The 18,763-nt window shown below is 43.6% G+C and overlaps 1 protein-coding gene across 1 annotated transcript; it reads right to left on the bottom strand.

The window, feature by feature from the left end:
- Positions 497-14,186, bottom strand: DNTTIP2 (deoxynucleotidyltransferase terminal interacting protein 2). Its single transcript, NM_001243674.1, is given in 7 exon segments — positions 497-795; positions 2,717-2,826; positions 4,236-4,400; positions 5,674-5,769; positions 9,153-9,291; positions 11,521-13,160; positions 14,103-14,186. Coding segments are annotated over 7 exon segments (2,316 nt in total). The 5' UTR covers positions 14,175-14,186; the 3' UTR covers positions 497-701.

Here is an 18,763-nt window from a genome sequence, read left to right as displayed (position 1 = left end):
GGAACACAACATTGAATCTGGGTAAAATCTATCTTCCCTCCTGTTTAAACTGCTAAGGAAGGAAAACTGCTCTGCTGCTTCTACTTTTAACCCAAACTTTGCAGGGAGCCTATCTTTTAAGTCCTTTTTAGGGCTTCACTCAGCTTTGTCACATACTAGCAGACATCTGCTCCAGGAACACCTTTGTCACTGCTTTGGTTTCAGCTCTGACTCTTATAATGGCAACAACTCTCCGTACCCCAGCTTTACCCATTTTCTGGACTTGAATGTTCAGCTCACCAAAGGGGACTTCCTACCTACCGTCTCCCCCGAGAAGACACATACCTCCAGGTCATAGTTACAGTGGTATTATTGAACAGCTTTTTGAATATGTTAACAAACTTTGTATTTTCAAAATGTTTTAAATTTTCTTTAAATAACTGTTGAAAACTTTACAGAATGTTAAATGATTGAGGTCCTTTTCCTTTTTTTCTCCTCAAAGTGTCTAAACATGAGTGGACCTCTTGCAGACACACTTGTTTTTATTCCAAGGGGCACATTATCCATCTTTTCTCAAGACATCAGCTTTTTCCACACACAATTCCCTGTATGTAAACAGGGCCAGTTCATGTTAATTTATGTGATGCTGGTGTTAGTTTTCAAAATACCTGTAGTAAATAAATACGGGGAGATGTAAAACTGTGTGGTTTGCTTCGTGAATCTTAATTGCGGAATTTCTTCTTCTTTCGAAACCTCTTTCCTGCTGCATTGGCCGCCTTTTCAGCCATGATCTCTGAGTACTTTCTTCGGTTATATCTAAAAGGAAAGACCAAACCTTTAAGTTCTAAAGTATGACACACCCCAGACATGAGAAGTTAATGTAGCCTTCTGGTAGGGAAGCGCTTCTCTGTCTCACATTCCGTGTTTTGCATTTTCATCACCGATCCATCGCATGTGCACTAAGTGCCACCACATGTACAGAGCCGTACTCGGAAGTGGGGACCGAGCAGCGAACCAGCCAAAGCACCTGCCCCAGAGAGCCTGCTGTCTAGTGACGGGAAAACCTGCAACAGTAGAGGGAGGCTGAAAACTTCAGCTACTAGGGACCCGCGCCGTGGTTTCTGAGCTTGGCATCGGGAAGGTTACACAGTGTGGATCAATCTTAGGTGAGCAAGACTGTACCCATCACCCTGTACCCACACCTGTGTGGGCTGAAGAGAAAGACAGGCTGGAGAGGAGAGGAGCGGAGCGGACAGGGAGGACAGGGTGGCGAGGGTTTGCAGTTCCTGAGTTGCTCCCTCAGAGCACGTGTTCCTGCGCAGCGCTCCCCGTGTGCCCGGCTCCCTTGACCTGCACGGGGCTCCCTGCTCCTGGGCAGCCCTAGAGGAGCTGGAGGCAGCCCTGAGATGCTCTGAGGCAGCAGCTGGTCATGTGGGTCTGGACTCAGAAGCGGTCTATACTAGACATACACACTTGGAAGCCAACAGTATACAGATTAATAAAACTGTGGGAATGAGATTCCAAGGAGAGTAGTAAGTGAGAAAATAGCACTGCTTATTTCTGAAATTTTTACCATTACCCAGATTCACTGAATAATTTATGTAACACTTGAATTACTTTCCCCGCCTCTACATTACATTGCTTTTAAAAGCCTTGACAGTATTTTCACTTTGGCTATTAAACCACTCTGGAAGTTCAGCAGAGGTTTCTACATGAAATATGCTTTTAACTGTGTATCACACACACACCTGCTTCGAGGACATTTACACACAAATTGCTCCCATCTCAAAAAAAAAAACCCCCAACAAAACCAAAGACCAAGCCCAACTCTATCCACAACCACTAGAGCTGTGCTTCTCTTGTCTTCCTCACAACCAGTTTAATTTTTTTGTTTGTTTGTTTGTTTGTTTTGCCTTTTCTAGGGCCGCACCTGCGGCATATGGAGGTTCCCAGGCTAGAGGTCCAACTGGAGCTACAGCTGCCGGCCACAGCCACAGCCACGCCAGATCTGAGCCATGTCTGCAACCTACACCATTGCTCATGGCAACACCGGATCCTTAACCCACTGAGCGAGGCCAGGGATCAAACCTGCAACCTCATGGTTCCTCGTGGGATTCGTTTCCACTGCGCCACGACGGGAACGCCTCAGTTTGAGTTCTATTTCTTCATTTTCAGCTTACACTCAAGTCCTCTCCGATCTGGTATCCTCCCCATCGCTCCTCTAAAACTCCTTCTGCCAAGGTTACTGTGACCCACGGTCCTAAATCCGGACAGGTCTTTCAGTTCTCGAGTTGCTCTCTGGGCTCACTCGTCTTGCTCACCACTCCCTTCACACCCCCTCCCCGACCTCTACTAGACTCCTAGGACCTCTGCACGCCTCCCAGCTATTCGTTCCTGTCTCCTCTGTGGGCTCACTCCCCTCTCGTCAGTCAGATGCTCTCACGCTTCCCTCTCCAACAGCAGTTCTATGCTGGGAAAGCTTAGGCCCCGACAGAGGACCCCTGCAAATGCTTGAAGACATTTTTGATTGGCATGAGTGGAGGAGGGGTGCTACTGGCACATAGTGAGGAGAGGCCAGCATCCCATCATGCACAAGACAGTCCCCCACTAAAGAAGGGAGTCCACCCAAAAAAACGTGGTAGTGCTGCTGTGGAGAAACTCTGCTAAAGCATTTAAAAATTCTCTGAGACTTCCAGCGCATGCATCTTCTAAAGGAAAGCGAAGCCAACTCCTTTACCTTCTGAACTCAGAGTCGGCCAGCAGCTCCTCCACAATCGTCCTCTTCCTTTGCTTCTTGGGGACTCGCGAGTGGTAGAAGTCAGCTGGGTTGTCAACGATGGTTCCAATCTGTGAACGAGTGATTGAAATGAGTCACGCAACACCTGAAGGCCAAGGTGCTTTCATGCCTCAGGGCGGCTTTTACAAAGTGTGTTTATAGAAAGGACTGGAAAACACAAGCTCCCATTTTACCAACATTACAGTTAGTTCTGCCTTTTTTGAGTTAAGCAATCACTTACTCTTACTAATGACATTTCTTTGTTAGTGTTTATAGTTATACCAAAATTCCCTTTACATAATTTAGTGCTAGACAGTCAATTCTTGATGAATCGTGTAACTAGAGGAGGAAAAGTGGGACAGATAAAAAGAAAGTCTTTTGTTTTAGGTTCCCAATTTAACAAAAGTGACACATAAACTCTACCACATACCCATTTGGTCTCCTAGGTTACTATAAATGCTGGAACCTTCTTACTGACCATTCTGCATTGGTTCATACATTCAACCAAGTAAAATTTAGTGTCTACCCTGTGCCAGGCACTGTGCTCAGTGTTACGGAAACAAAAAGAATATCTGGTCCCTGCCAGTGAGGGGACCAGAATCTCTAGATACATAACTAAAAACAGTGTATAAGTGAAAGCATAACCTGATAGTTTGTTTAACAAAACACTCTAGGTGCTCTGAAAACTAAGTGGCCGATTCTACCTAACGGAGGTAAAGAAGGTTTCACAAAAGATGACATTTTAGCTTGGATGTATGAGTAAAATTTCACCAGGCAAACACAGCAGAGCCAAACACGTGCAAATTCAGAATGCCAAGACCCGGCTGTGCTCACTGAAAACACGGAGTGCAGAGAGTGCTGAAGCTTAAGCAGCTGTGACAAAAAGGGGCTGGTGTGCTGGTCTGGGTCTGTGAAGGGCTACATTAAAGGGTCTAGACTCTCTCATAAATGGATGATATTTTGTAAAGACAAGATGACTGGCCATAATGCGGCAAAAGAAGCAAAAGGGAGAGTAGACTTGGAGGCCAAGGACTGTACAGTCGTCCCGAAGTGACAGGAAAGGTCGCCAAAGGGAAAACGAACTTGAGAGGTCCCAGACGGCCAGCACCTGGACTTTCATCTGCACACACTCTGGAAACCACCTTTCAACTTAAGACACAGAACCTTGAAAAAAAACAGCCCGGTGTTCCTGCTCCATCCCGCAAGCAGTCCCGCTCTTAGGCGAATACCATTCACATAAGGCACGCCCGTCTTACAGGTCCCATCATTCGAGAAGGCTGACCTGGCACCGAGCGACCCCTGGAACCCCACCTTTCCACGTGGAAAGCCATCACAAGCTGGTGGCCATCTGAACTGGGTGCTGGCCATTGTCACGTGGCTGAGCAGGTGCTGTCACCATTCAGTTACAGTAAACACGTCACTACAGAGCTTCCCAACCAAAACCTCGGACCCTGCTACCATTATTCTCTTTGCTTCATACCTGGAAGTACTTGGGGAAGCCGTCTCTATCATTTTTCTTATAAAACCTTTTGGGGTCCATGCTAGCTCTCATCTTCAGGGCTTTGAGATCGTTTTTTAGTTCATCTGTCAGTTCTGGAGCTTTCATACCAAACCAGCCATCACCTGCTGTCTTTTGCCGTTCTTGCTGAAATTCAAATTTCAGAAACAATTAGAGAATTCTAATTTTAATAAGCAGTGCATACATTATACCTCATTTTCCCTAATATAAGGAAAGTTTCATGAATTAAAAACAAGGTCACTTTATAGAATGTATGCGTCATCATTCATAAAATGAATTAAATCACAAAAAGCGCTTTTTCTGATCCCCTGCTCTGATAGGCACAGCACTGTGACTTTCAGAAATGAGGGCTCCTTAACACTGATTCTGAATCTTAGAATGGCTGACTTGTTGGGAGAGTAACCCTCAGCTTCAGTTTTTATAATCTAAAATAGCCTACTCAAGGTCTAATGCATAAAAACATTTTTACATCTGGAGCTTACTGCAAACAGCAACACTTTTATTCAGTCACCCAGTTGTCTAAGAAAATTACTCACTCCAGCAGCCCAGAAATTTGTGATTTCTAAAATTCAAAATCCTTTCTATTCTTTTGAAAACTCCTAGCAAGTTATGTGCTTAATTTCATTTTTTGTACATTCGTACAACACACATGGAGTGTCTACCATGTACCACACTGCTCTCATCATATGAGAGATGAGATGTTACTGGAGCGCCATCCTCCAACTCCCCCCAAGCTCTCGGAGTAACTTCTCTGTGCTTATTAGTTGAAATGGAAGTAGTCCCCCCTATATTTTACCACAGAAAAGAGTTTCAGGAGTTCCTGTCATGGCTCAGCGGTAATGAATCCGACTAGTATCCAAGAGGATGCAGGTTTGATTCCTGGCCTCACTCAGTGGGTGAAGGATCTGGTGTGGCTGTGGCTGTGGTGTAGGTTGCAGATGTGGCTCCACTTTGGCCCCTGGCCTGGGAACTTACATATGCCACGCAGGTATGGCCCTAAAAAGTAAAAGAAAGAAACAGTTTCTATGCTCTCATTTGGCAGATGAAACAGGCTAGTGTTTTCAGCTGCTTACACTCAGTTTCCTACAACGGCCTGCAATAGAGCTCCGAGCCGTCAATGAACAGCACCTACGAGCCAAGGAGTGGATGTGGCCTGATAGGCTGCTGCCGCTGTTTTTAAGGAAGGGAAACAAGCTGTATTTATGTGCCGCACCCAGTGCACTTTCACTCTGTGCAAATCTGTATGAAACACGTTTAGAGAACCACATTTTATGGGCTCTAAGAGATCTGTGATGATTTTCTTTCAAAATATGCATTTTAATTGCACAACCATGTTAGATAAGCTGAACATAGTCAAACACATTTAAGCATTCCCAATAAGAAGAATCAGTGTACTTACTCTGCGTTTTTTCTGAAGTTTATACTTTGATTCTCTATATGGTGGGACAGAGTAGTTTTTCTCAAAATCAGGAGTAATGACGGCTTTCTGAAGAAGCTACGAAAATATTAAATTGGTTTTAAAATGTCAGAATGTCAATTTTAAAATGTCAAAATGCCTTATAAGGTAAGGCATTTTTACCTTATAAGGGAAACATCTCCCACACCAAAGACTCCTCCAAATACATTAACCTTCTCTATGGACAGACATACTACTGCCAAGTTTATAGATTTTATCAAAATAAAAATGCTTTAGGAAACAAACTGAAGGATTATTTTAGGGAATCTATAAAATCAATATTCATCTCAAATTTCTTTTTCTAATCTGAATCTGCACACACCAGATTTCCATTAATGCGTTCACTTGCATTTCACTGGTTTGCTGTCAGCCACCTGCCCAGACCGCAAAATAAAGACAATAGGAACAATGCCCTAAGAGCTGCTGAATTCTCTGAAAAAACCCACCTGATTAGGCGTTAATAAGTTCTGATGTTGGTAAAACAGCTTCCTATGATCTGAGGAGACTAGCTAGATAAGTCTCATCAATAGATAAGAAAAGCAATATAGATTTAGATTAAACTTTTATTTTTTACAAAATCATTCTCATCCAGCAAATCTGCTTTTTGCAATTCAACAACCTATCACAGCTGCTCTTTCAGTGTCAAAGATCAACTTCATTCTTTGTAACAGCTGCTATGCAGAATTTTTCTTTTTGACATTTAGTTTGTCTCCCTTAGACGGTTTTCCATTACACACTGTAAACATCATCTCTGCACACTTGTGATGATTTTTGTAAAACAGATTCCAAAATGTGTCATTTAAATGTTGACAGGGGAGTTCCCATCATGGCGCAGTGGTTAACGAATCCTCCTAGGAACCATGAGGTTGCGGGTTCGGTCCCTGCCCTTGCTCAGTGGTTTAACGATCCGGCATTGCCGTGAGCTGTGGTGTGGGTCGCAGACGCGGCTCGGATCCCACGTTGCTGTGGCTCTGGCATAGGCTGGTGGCTACAGCTCCGATTCGACCCCTAGCCTGGGAACCTCCATATGCCGCGGGAGCGGCCCAAAGAAATAGCAAAAAGACAAAAAAATAAAAATAAAAAAATAAATGTTGACAGGTACTGCTAAATCGCCTTGTATCCAAGCAGTCTAAACTCCCAGAGTTAACCAGTACCCTTCCCTTTACTTAGCCCACACGGGGGATTATCTTTTTGTGCTTTGTCAGTGATGCCCCATTCATGTTTCCATCTGCTGTTGATCATCTTTCTGTGTATTTATTAGCCATGTATAAGTCTTCTTCTGTGGAATGTCTGTATTTTTGGGGGGGAGGCAGTTTTCATTTTTACACAGAGTTGTTTTCTTATTAATTTGTAGACATATGTTTTATATCTTAGTGGTATTAACCTGTGGTCTTTTACTGTCTTTGTTAAGGTTTTTGTTGTTGTTGTTTTTAATTGCATAAATTCAGAAATTTTATGCAGTCAAATCTGTTAATCTTTTCCTAAACATCTTCTGCATTTTTTGTTACTTGCCTAGAATGATTAAATACTGTCTTAATACTGGGTACAGGACTAAAGGAACCTCAAGGTAATTAGTCATTTCTCCACTACAAGAACTAAAAACGACTGCTCCTTAGCCCTCAAAATAGTCCACAGGAATACAGCAAATATTAATTTGGTCAATAACACTTGAAATTACCAATTCAGAAATCCCCAAATCAGGTTCAGATTGCTGCTGGGTAGGACAGCATATCACTTTCATATCACTGAGAAAGACTAGAGCATTTATTATTTAACAGATTATTAAGAGCTGGTTGTGTACCAAGTACTATACAAGGGTTTAGACAGTGATTCTCAACTGAGAGCAACTGGCAATATCTGAAGACATTTTGGCGGGAAGGGGTGGGGGAGGAGGGAATGGCACTGATGGGGACAGATGCTACTGGCATCTATGGCATCTATGGCCGCGGATGCTGCTAAACATCCTACAACGCACAGGACATCCTCTCATAACAAAGAATTATTCAGCCCCAAACATTAGTTTTGCTGAGGTTGAGAAATCCTGTTTCAGGAGCACAAAGATAAAAGACAGTGAAACAATAATACCACCTTAGATTTATACTGGGTGTGGCCGAAGCAGGGGTGCCAGGGAAGAACTAGGGTCAAAGGATGCTTTCCAGAGGTCATGACCTATGATCTCTGCACTGGCCTGGCAGAGAGCAGGGTGTTTTCACGAAACCATGGTGGTTTCCAACGGTAAGAACACAGCAGGTGTACGGTCTGAGATAGAGCAACAGAGCCACTTTTTTTTTTTTTTTTTTTTCTCTGCTTTTCAGAGCCACACCTGTGACATATGGAGGTTCCCACGCTAGGGGTCAGCCTACATCACGGCCACAGGCACTTGGGATCCAAGCCACCTCTGCGGCCTACATCGCAGTTCACGGCAATGCCGGATTCTTAACCTACCGAACAAGACCAGGGATTGAACCCACGCCCTCATGGATACTAGCTGGGTTCGTAACTGCAGAGCCACAACAGGAACATCCAGAGCCACCTTAAAGGTGCCAAGAAACCACTGAAGGACTTATACAGGAGACTATCTCGGTCAGATTTGTGTTTTCAGAAAGAGAAATCTAGCAAGACCATGGAGGATGGCTTTAAGAATAAAGAGTAAGGAGGCCACTACAGCAGTCTACACAAAAAATAAAATAGACATCACTAGACAGTGACAGTGGGGCGGAGAGGAGGGAACAGAGCAGCAAGAATAAGAAGCATGGTCCCAAGCTTGGCTACTGACTGCAAAAGGGAAACAGATCTTGGTGTCACTAACCAGGAGAAAGAACACAAGAGGAGGAGCTGGTTCGGGCAGGGGAGAGAAGGGCAGGTGGTGAGGTCACGGGCCCCGGCACATCTGGAGGAACAATGGCACCTGGGTTTAAAGACCTGAATAGGCTGCAAGCTAGAAAACACTAGCTTGGGAGGAAGCCAAGCCAGGTGACAGCTGGAGCTGACAGTCTGGGTGCGGTTACCTGCACTGTAATTTCCTTCTGAAATTGTAGGTACAATTTTCGGTCACGTGCACATGACCTCTTTTTCCTGGTGGGGTTAGTGGGCACTCACAGCTTGCAGATTCTCAACAGAATCCAACGCAGTTAAGAACTAAAAGTACTGCAGGAAAAGGAAAAACATAACCCCTGGGATCCTAACGTGGGTGCAAGAGGAGGAACACCCGCCTGTATTATCTTAGTTTTCAAGTGCTATCTCTTACAGCTTGGACTTTATAATAAAAAAAGAAATGACTGCTCTGGAAAGAGGGGAAAAAGGAGCACAGCAGACTAATGTGGTTTCACTACAGGAAAACTAGCCTCTTCCTAAGGACTAATCGTTTTTTAAAGTGAGTGGTTAGCTCTGTGAAAACCAATGGGACGCTTTGTACAACTTACCTCATTTTTCTTTTTCTCCTTGAGCTGTGTTAGGGTTCTCTTGTTCAACTGTAGCTTGTCTGCATTGAAATTAATATACAAACCACCCAACTGCTTAATACTTAGACCAGGGTCTATGCTGCTGCTCGTCAACTTCAGACTGAAAGAGAAATGATCACTTAAACATCAAGTAGCTCAAAATGGAAACAACTGAGACTGTATTTTCATTTAGAAAAAAAAAAAAAATATGGGATGAATAATGAATTTAAAAAGCCTCTGGGGAGTTTCTGTCATGGCTCAATGGCTCAGTGGTAAGGAACCCAACTAGTATCCATGAGGATACAGGTTCGATCCCTGGCCTCACTCTGTGGGTTAAGGATCTGGCATTGCGGGATAGGTCGCAGACGTGGCTCGGATCTGGTAGTGTTGTGGCTATGGTGTAGGCTAGCAGCTGCAGATCTGATTCCATCCCTAGCCTGGGAGCTTTCCTATGCCTTGCATGAGACCCTAAAAACACCCCCCCCGCCCCCAGCAAAAGCCTTTGGAAGCACATCCACATTGATTCCCCAGACTTTCCTTTGTCTTTTTAAACACCAGGGATTGAACCTGTATCCTAGCAGATACTATTTGGGTTCATTACTGCTGAGCCACAGCAGGAACTCCTCTCCAGACTTTCTTAAAAGAGGATTAAGGCCATAAAATATGCTAACAGATTTTATAAAGAATTACAAAAAAGAGAAGGAAACTATTTACAATTTAGCTCAACTTCATATATAGGTAGTTGGTTAATAAATGTACATAAACTTCTATCTCCAAAGCCAATGAGAGAGACAGGTTCTTCTACTCTGAACTTCCAAGTTCTCCAAACTTGAAATGGTTTTCTGGGTAATTTAAGGGCATTTATTAGTGCCTCTAAATCAGTGAGTTTTAAACAGAATGAGCATCTGTTATCTTCCATTGACTGCAACTTTAAAAATATAAATGTCATATCCCAGATCCACCATTTCAGAAATTTCATCAGTTGGCTTGGGCTCCTGCATTTAGATAATGAGAATTTCTACTTTTGTCACTGAGAGTCCTTTTTATAAGCAAGTACACTTAGACTTACACTTTCTTCTGTCACTATTTGTATACTGAGCAGTTGAAAGCTTGGATAATCGATCTCTGTTGGAAAGTGAATTCATTCAATTGCAGTGCCTTGGCAGTGATTTTCAACCCAGAGTGCACGTTATAATTATCCTGGGGAGGGGCGAGGCTTTTAAAAACTAAGTACACCGGAGACTAGCCTCAGCAATTTCCCTAGTTTAGAATGAAGACTGGGGAGTTCCCGTCGTGGCTCAGGGGGAACGAACCTGACTAGCATCCATGAAGACGCAGGTTCGATCTCTGGCCTCACTCAATGAGTTAAGGATCCAGCGTTGCTGTGAGCTGCAGTGTAGGTTGCAGACACAGCTTCAATCTGGTGTTGCTGTGGCTATGGTATAGGTCCGATTAGACCCCTAGCCTGGGAGTTTCCATATGCCATGGGTGTGGCCCTAAAAAGACAAAAAAAAAAATCAAGAAAGAAGACTGGGCATCTGTTTGCATAGTTAGTTGCTTGCCAAGGATACCTGTATTTACAGTGGACACACTGCCACCAAAGGTGCCTAGGAAAAACATTTAAAAGACAGGAAAAAAGAAAAAAAAAGAAAAAGAAAAAAAGAAACTAAAGAAACAGCCCAAACAGTGCTTTTCAATGGGTGGTAGATGGGACATAGGTAATTATTTTTTTCTCAGTTTTCCTCTATTTTTCAATTTCTCTACAATTGACATGTAGAAAAAACCAAGTTATTTTCCTTCCCTTTGATGTTCTCTAAACTATCACGCAAGGAAATCTTAACGGAGTATTTTTGATATACCACCAAGCGAAGCACTTGCAGCTGTCAATGGTGGGAAAACTATGCCTAACAAAGACACCCACATAAGGTAAGGGCTTGATAAAAAAGCTCTTCCATAAAGAACCCAAAGCAGTAATTTTTTCAATTCCCATGCTTTGTAATATTTTTATGGTAAGTTAGCTACTTGAAATGTTATCAAAAACTTACTTTTAAAAATGAAAACTGGAGTTCCCGTCGTGGCGCAGTGGTTGACGAATCCGACTAGGAACCATGAGGTTGCGGGTTCAGTCCCTGGCCTTGCTCAGTGGGTTAACCATCCGGCGTTGCCGTGAGCTGTGGTGTGGGTTGCAGACACGGCTCGGATCCAGCGTTGCTGTGGCTCTGGAGTAGGCTGGTGGCTGCAGCTCCGATTGGACCCCTAGCCTGGGAACCTCCGTGTGCCATGGGAGCGGCCCTAGAAAAGGTAAAAAGACCAAAAATAAATAAATAAATAAATAAAAAAGAAAACTTACAGTTTAGATTTTGTGCTATTTAGTAAGTTGTCTTCATCACTAAACTCATTATCTTTATTTCTGTCGTGGTCTGATGGTTCTTCTTCACTTTCTTCCTCTTCCTCCTCATCTTCCTCCTCCTCCTCTTCTTCCTCAGTGACAACCTCACTGGCCTTGTCTTCTTCATTCAGGTAAAAATTTTTATCAGCACTCAATCCAGGAGTTGTGTCAATTACAAACAAAGCACTGCCATGTGATGTAGTTTCTGAGTCTCCATTTAATGATTCCTTTTGACCACTATTTTCAACAAAACAGATAGTGTCCTCTTCATCCTCACTGCTTTCCGACTGCTGGCTTTCATCACTGCTGAGAACTAATAAAACCGAATCATCTTTATCCTGAGATGCGTTGAGTTCAGGATTACGCAGTTTGGCATCACACTCAAAATCCACATCCCTTTCTTCGTCCATGTCTTGGCTGTCACCTGTAACTGTGCACTCTTCATCACCGCCACCAAGTTCTGTCCAGTCGCTTGTTTTTATGGTGCTCTTTCTTCCTTCATCGCATCTGTCCACTTCCACAACTGCAAATGTGTGAGCTAATGATTTCATTACAGCCTCACAGTTCAGATTTGAGGGCTCTGATGTGGTTTTGTTATTTTCGGGGGTGGAATGCCTTTGAGAAACTAACTGCTGAAGGCTGGTGTCCTGCAGTTCAGGAAGATTCAACTGAGAATCTTTCTCATTAATTTCTTTTCCCTCATCTATTGGTTCTTTGGCTTCTTCATCTGAACTCTCACAATTCCGCTTTGTTATGTGTTTGAGAGGTGAAACGTTTTCCTGTTCTTCCTCATTTATATTAACACTTGGGTGTTTTTGTGCAATTAATGTTTTTCCTGAATTTCCGAAGAAGGGATCCTCATCAAGGTCATTATAAATTTCATTATTATAGAGATTCGGCTTATTGATCTGAGAAAGCGACCTTGCTAGTAAACGACAAGAAGTTCGTCTGGTTTCTGAATCCTTGGAATTCACAGGTGTATCTACGCCTTGCTTTTCATTTCCTGCTACAATCATAGTATCATTCTCCTCAGTTTGTGCCTGTAATCTCCTCTGCATACTCCTTGTTGTCCTCCTCGCTGCAATTCCAGAAAAGGAAGAAACCTCTGAGCATGATGACTCAGCATCAGAAACAGCTTCCATGTATGATTCTTGGCTTGGACCTGTTAGGGACTTAGCCTTGCTTCCTCTGGTTTGTGTAGCTATCACTGTGGGACGCACAATTCTAGAAATACCTGACGCATGAGATTCTGCTTCAGAGACTTCTTCCTCAGTATGAGACTCATTTACTGGAGTTACTTTCGGTCTTTTCCTTACACTGGAAACTGGGGTGCCTGTAACTAAGATCTGCCTTCTCCTGGTTATTCTGAAAATGGGATCCTGGACCTCGGACACAGAAGAACAAGTTGACTCTGCTTCAGAGATCTCTCCATCAGTAGGTTTGTTCATTTCTGGTAATGAGCCTGTAGTTCTGCTCTTCCTCTTCCTGGCTGAAGGAGCTGGACTTTGTTTCTTAGTGGTCTGTGATTCAGCAGTACTTGGGTCATCAGATGGAGACTCCTTCCTGCCTTTTGGATGTGCTTGAATTCTTTTTGCAGAATCCTGTAAGCCAGTGAAAATACACTGTAATTTGGGAAGGGCTGGGACAAGAGCAAAGTGAGTGAGGCACTCCCCTCAGAAGCAGATTTCAAGAGGACACTAAAAAACTCAGCAAGATTAATGCCAAACAGTAATAACCACCAGCACCACGCACAACTAAAAAAACCCAAACAATACCTAAATACTAAATCTGACTCTGCATTTGTAGGCCCTGCCTCTCTAGCATCACCTAAGTCCTGGATCTGACTTTAGGAAACAAAACAACTGAAAAAGAGAAAATTTTTTCCATTCAAAGTCACCTAATGCTAGGTGGACCTACATTCCGACACATACAGGGAAAGAGGGAAGAAAGGGGATTTTAACTCTGATTAAAGATGTGTTTAGGAACACACATCGATGGAATCGGTGGCTGCTCTTACCTTTTCATAGTGAAGTGAATTAATGTAGCCTTCCCTTCATCGCAGCATCAGAAGCTGCGAAAGACCAGCGTCACTGAGTCACCAGGTGACGTCACCGCAGCCCTCCCCACGCCTAAAGGAGGTACTGTGGGGGCACGGCCAGCTTTCTTCCGTGAAAACGGTGCCTTCTCCAATCCAACTAATTAGGCTCACGCTTGGTGGCTTAAACGAATCCTCCTTGGCACGCTGCTAGCAGTAAGGTTAAAAGGCCTGAGCTGTACAGCTGTATTACTGAGCTAAACTACCCAAAGCAAGTTACCCAACCTCTCTATGGAATCAGGCCATGCATTGCCTTCAAGACCTTAGTGAGACCTAAAATGAAGTGCCATGCTCAGCGCCCGGCCCGGTCAGCAGACGCGCGCTGCCAGCTCGGGCCCCTTCGGTCGCTCCTCCCCACGCTTGGCGGGCCCCCTGCGCCGCCCCCCCCCCCCCGAGCACCGCTCTGCGAGGCAGCGAGGAGAAATGAGGGAGCCGTGCGATCTCTTACCTTCGGTTGGGAGCTTTCAGCTGACGTGGCTTGGAGCCCGGCCTGAGGCCGCGCAGACCTGGTGACCACCATCTTCCCGGCGCGCGGCCCCCGCGGCTCCGGCGCCCCGGAAGTGCGTCAGAGGTGCGCCTCGCTCGCGTCTTCCCGCGAGACTCCAGGAACTCGGGGGCAATCTCGTAGCACCTCTGCCCTTCCGACTAGGCTGAGGCGATCGGGGAACCCGGGGATCCCCAAGGACTCGGGACAGACCTTCGTGCGGGCGGTGAAACTCGCGGTGGCTTAGGGCCCTCGTTCCTGTTTGACACGAACGAATTGGAAAATAGCACCTTCTGGCCCACTCCGTCCATCCTCTCATTCGGCAAAGTCTAGGTGTAGCCACGGGCATGGCCGAAGGATACGTTTGCATTATTTATAATACCTTTTTTTTTTTTTTTTAAAGTATACTCTTGTATTACTTGTGAAGTTAAATATAAAAGAAATACAATTTAAAGACTTGGTTGGGGTAAAAGATGTATATGTTAAATACCCAGGAACTCGGAGACTAATTAGGGAGCTATATAATTAAAGGTGAGATGGTGAGTAGGAATTGGGAATAAGCAGAATAAAAGGTTAAGTTGTAGAGCGATTTTAAAAAAAAAGTTTTTGTGGTGATAGGGAAAGAATGATCAGAATCAAGAGAAGGTTTTGTTTTGTTTTGTTTTCCTTTTTTGTCTTTGGTCTTTTTTAGGGCCGCACCCGTGCATATGGAGGTTCCGAGGCTACGGGTGGAATCTGAGCTACACCTGCCGGCCTACACCACAGCTCAGGGCAACGCAGGATCCTTAACTCTCGGGGCGAGGCCAGGGATGGAACCCGAAACCTCATGGTTCCTTTGTCAGATTCATTTCCGCTGCCCCACAAGGGGAACTCCAAGAGAAGCTTTTTTATTTTTCTTTGACGTGAAGGGTGAAAAGCTAGAATATGTTTGAGGGTAATGAAAAGGGATTGAATGGAGTTCCCGTGGTGGCTCAATGGTTAGCGAATCTGACTAGAAACCATGAGATTGAGGGTTCGATCCCTGGCCTCGCTCAGTGGGTTAAGGATCCAGTGGGTTAAGGATCCGGCGTTGCCGTGAGCTGTGGTGTAGGTCGCAGACGCGGCTCGGATCCCGCGTTGCTGTGGCTCTGGTGTAGGCCGGTGGATACAGCTCCGATAAGACCCCTAGCCTGGGAGTGGCCCTAGAAAAGACAAAAAAAAGGGGGGGGGGATTGAAGAAGTAAGTAAACATGTTGGAGGTGAGAAAGAATGAGTGCCTCATAAAATCTTTTTTCCTTTACTTTAGAACAGAAAACTTTTTTTTTTTAAGTTAGAAAGTATAGAATTTTCAGTGGGCACATTGCCATTCAGCTAAATAGTTGCCCTTGGCAGCCAGATATGGCTAAGTTTTGGCTAATTACAGATCGATTAAGTGTTGTTTAGTTCTTTAGGGACATCTTAAAAGAGAGGAGGTCCTCCTTGCCTTCTTTAGCATCATTTCACTCCCTAGGAAGTTGTGTCTCCTGGTTTTCAAGCAGCAGTCTTGTGCCATGAAGATTAGGGCCATGCTTTAAGGTTAGCAGAGCAGTGACAAAAAGACATGGATTCCTGATTTGTTGCACAGCTATCAGTCCTAAATGGCCTAATTTAAAAGATTTTCATCAATAGAAACACCTCTTTTTAAACCACTGTTATTTGGGGGCAGTCTTATGTCCTGCAGGCGAGCCTAATCTGAGCTAAAGAATGGAATAAAAAATTGGGCTGTGGGGATTAGCTACAGAAGAATGCTCTTTCCTTTGAGGCAAGGGGGAAGGGTTGATAGCTGAAGCAGAGAGAATGTAAATGCAGGGAAATTTAAGTGGTGAGGAGAGGATTTGAGGTAGATGCCATCAGTCTCTAAGTAGGTGATTCATCTGCTCAGAAGGATGAAAAAACTTTAGATGGATTTTATGGGGAATTGATAAGGAGCAAAACCAAGGAATTTCAGTACAGCCAGGCAGCGGTGAGATTATATAAGAGAACAGAAGACAGCTAAGAAGAGCAGGTGGAATGGGCAGAGGAAGGAAAGTGAACCATCTGGAGGTGCGTAGTGGGGATGAAAGCAGCAGAGACAACAGCAGCAATCCCAGTAATAGTACTGAGCACCTACTAGACACGGGCAATACCGGGTCCTTAACGTGCCGTGCCACCTGGGAACTTCTTATATATGATAACTTTAACATCAGCAAATGTATGAAATAAGATCACAGGAGAGGGTGTAGGAAATTGGGAGCCTATTAGACAGTGTGCTCTATTTACATACAAGCCCCTTAAACAAAAAACCCCACTTCCAAACATTTACAGTCTAAAAAAGTCAAGAAACAAAATACTAAGATTAAAACATCAGTATATATTCACATGAGAAGACTGAGCTGGCCTGCTGATCAGGGCAAAACCGCCAAGTATTGTTTTTGTTTTCTCTCTACCTCCTCTACCTATTCTCTTCTTAAAGTAGATTTGGGGCAGATATGAAAACAGTAATTATTAATTATTATATAAAGGACATGCTCCCTTCATAGTCTATGTTTTACTAACTAAACCCTTAAAATGTAGGGTTGACTCTGGGAGATTCTCATCTTAACCCAAAGATGAGAGAGTTTCAGTGCACACACCTTCTAAAACTATATTCCATTCATGGTCATTTTGCATATTGTTACATACAAAACCTTACTTTCAAATTCAGTTTGAAGGGTAAGAGGGTCTCCAACGATCTCATCCTCTGGTCTTCAGACCCTTGAGTCTGGGCTGGACCAACTTACGATGAAAAGAACATCGCAAGCGTGGCGAACATGACTTTCAAGGTTAGGTTTTAACAAAAAGGCTGCCTTCCATCTTGGGCTTTCTCACCTGTTCATTCTGTGGGAAACCAGTTACAAGGTGCCCTCTGGTGAGGGCTGTGTGGCAGAAAAGCCCGGGGGCCTCTGGCTTCCAGCCAGCGAGGAATTGAGTCCTGCCGACCACCACACGAGCCACTTTGGAAGCAAACCAAACTCAGCCGAGAGCACAGATGACACTGCAGTTCCAGATGACCCCAAGTGCAACTTTCTGAGAGGCCTAGAGGGGCCCAGGTGCAGCAGGAGCTAATATAGTCACCATTAATTGTGTCTGTTCTAAAATTTCATATAAAGGCAATTATCTGTGTGCTTTTCCCTGCCTAGCTTCTTTCACTCAGCATGTTTCTGAGACGCATCCATTTTACTATGTATTACCAGTAGTTGATTATTTTTTAATGCTGGTCATACAGTCCATCTATCCATTCAGCTGTTAGACATTTGGGTTGTTTCCAGGTTTTAGCTATTTTGAGCAAAGTGCTATAAACATTCATATATGTCTTTTTTGCATCTCTTGAATAAACACCTAGAATTACTGGGTCACATGGTACATGTACATTTAATTTTCTAAGAAATCCCAAGTGATTTTTCATAGTGGTTGTGCCATTTTACATTCCCCCCAGCACTGTATGAGTTCTGCCTTCCCCACATCCTTGCCAACACTTGGTGGTTTCAGTTTTTTTAATTTCAGCTATTTTAGTGGTATTTCATTGGGGTTTTAAGTGCTATTTCTCTGACGACTAATGGTGTTGAACATCTTGTAATGTTATTAACTGTACATATGTTTTCTTTGGAGAAAAATCTATTTTAGACAGTAGAAAAATCTATTTTGCCTACTTTTTATTGGGTTGTCTTAAGCTGTTAAGACTTCTTGACACATTCTAGATACAAGATCTTTGTCAGATATACGACTTTCAAATATTTTCTCCTCTGGGTTGTCTTTTACTTGCGTTTTTTTTTGTTTGTTTGTTTGTTTTTTAAGTGCAATTTAAAAAATTTGATTATGGCCAGTTTATTTTTCATGAGAAATATTTACGGCAAATATTTCACCCCAGCCTGTGGCTCATAACTTATTTTCTCTTTTTTGGCCACCCTGCGGCATATGGCGTTCCCGGGCCAAGGATCAGAACTGAGCCGCAGCTGGGGCAGCCAGATCCCCTAACTCACCGTGCCAGTTGAACCCGCGTCGTGGTGCGGCAGGGAGGCTGCTGATCCTGCTGCACCAGAGCAGGAACTCCTACATTTTCATTTCCTTAATGGTGTCTTTTCAAGAAGAGAAGATTTTCATTTTGATTAAACCCAGTTATCAATATGTCCTTTATGCTTACTTTTGCATTATCAGAAAACTAGCTAGTTTTAACTTTTCTTGCTTTGTTCTAATCCCATACATATCAAAATGAATGGAAATTTGCAACTAAGAAAAGGGACCAGAGGGAAAGATTATTTCTAGGGAAGGAAATCCAGACGTTCATTAGCAAGAGTGTAAATGCTGGCAATCAAGAGAATATTACTTTCAAGACACTGAGGGAAAGTGTTTTTGAAAACACAGAATTCTAAAATGTCTAATGACCACTTAAAATTGTTAACAAAATAAAGATATTTTCAGACAAACATGATCTAGGAAGTTTAGTGCCCAAAGATTTTTAGTGAAAGATTTACTAAGGACATACTTTAAAAAGGGAAACTTAAATGGAGGAGGATGCAAGAATCAACTGTGGGCGAAGAAACAGAGAAAGGAGAGTTGAATCCAAAGAAAGAAATTTATCACTGAAAATA

The sequence above is a fragment of the Sus scrofa genome, chromosome 4 (genome assembly GCF_000003025.6).
Source record: "Sus scrofa isolate TJ Tabasco breed Duroc chromosome 4, Sscrofa11.1, whole genome shotgun sequence".
NCBI classification, from domain to species: domain Eukaryota; kingdom Metazoa; phylum Chordata; class Mammalia; order Artiodactyla; family Suidae; genus Sus; species Sus scrofa.
The sequence above is the reverse complement of the archived record's forward strand: the minus strand, read 5'-3'. Positions and strand labels throughout refer to the sequence as shown.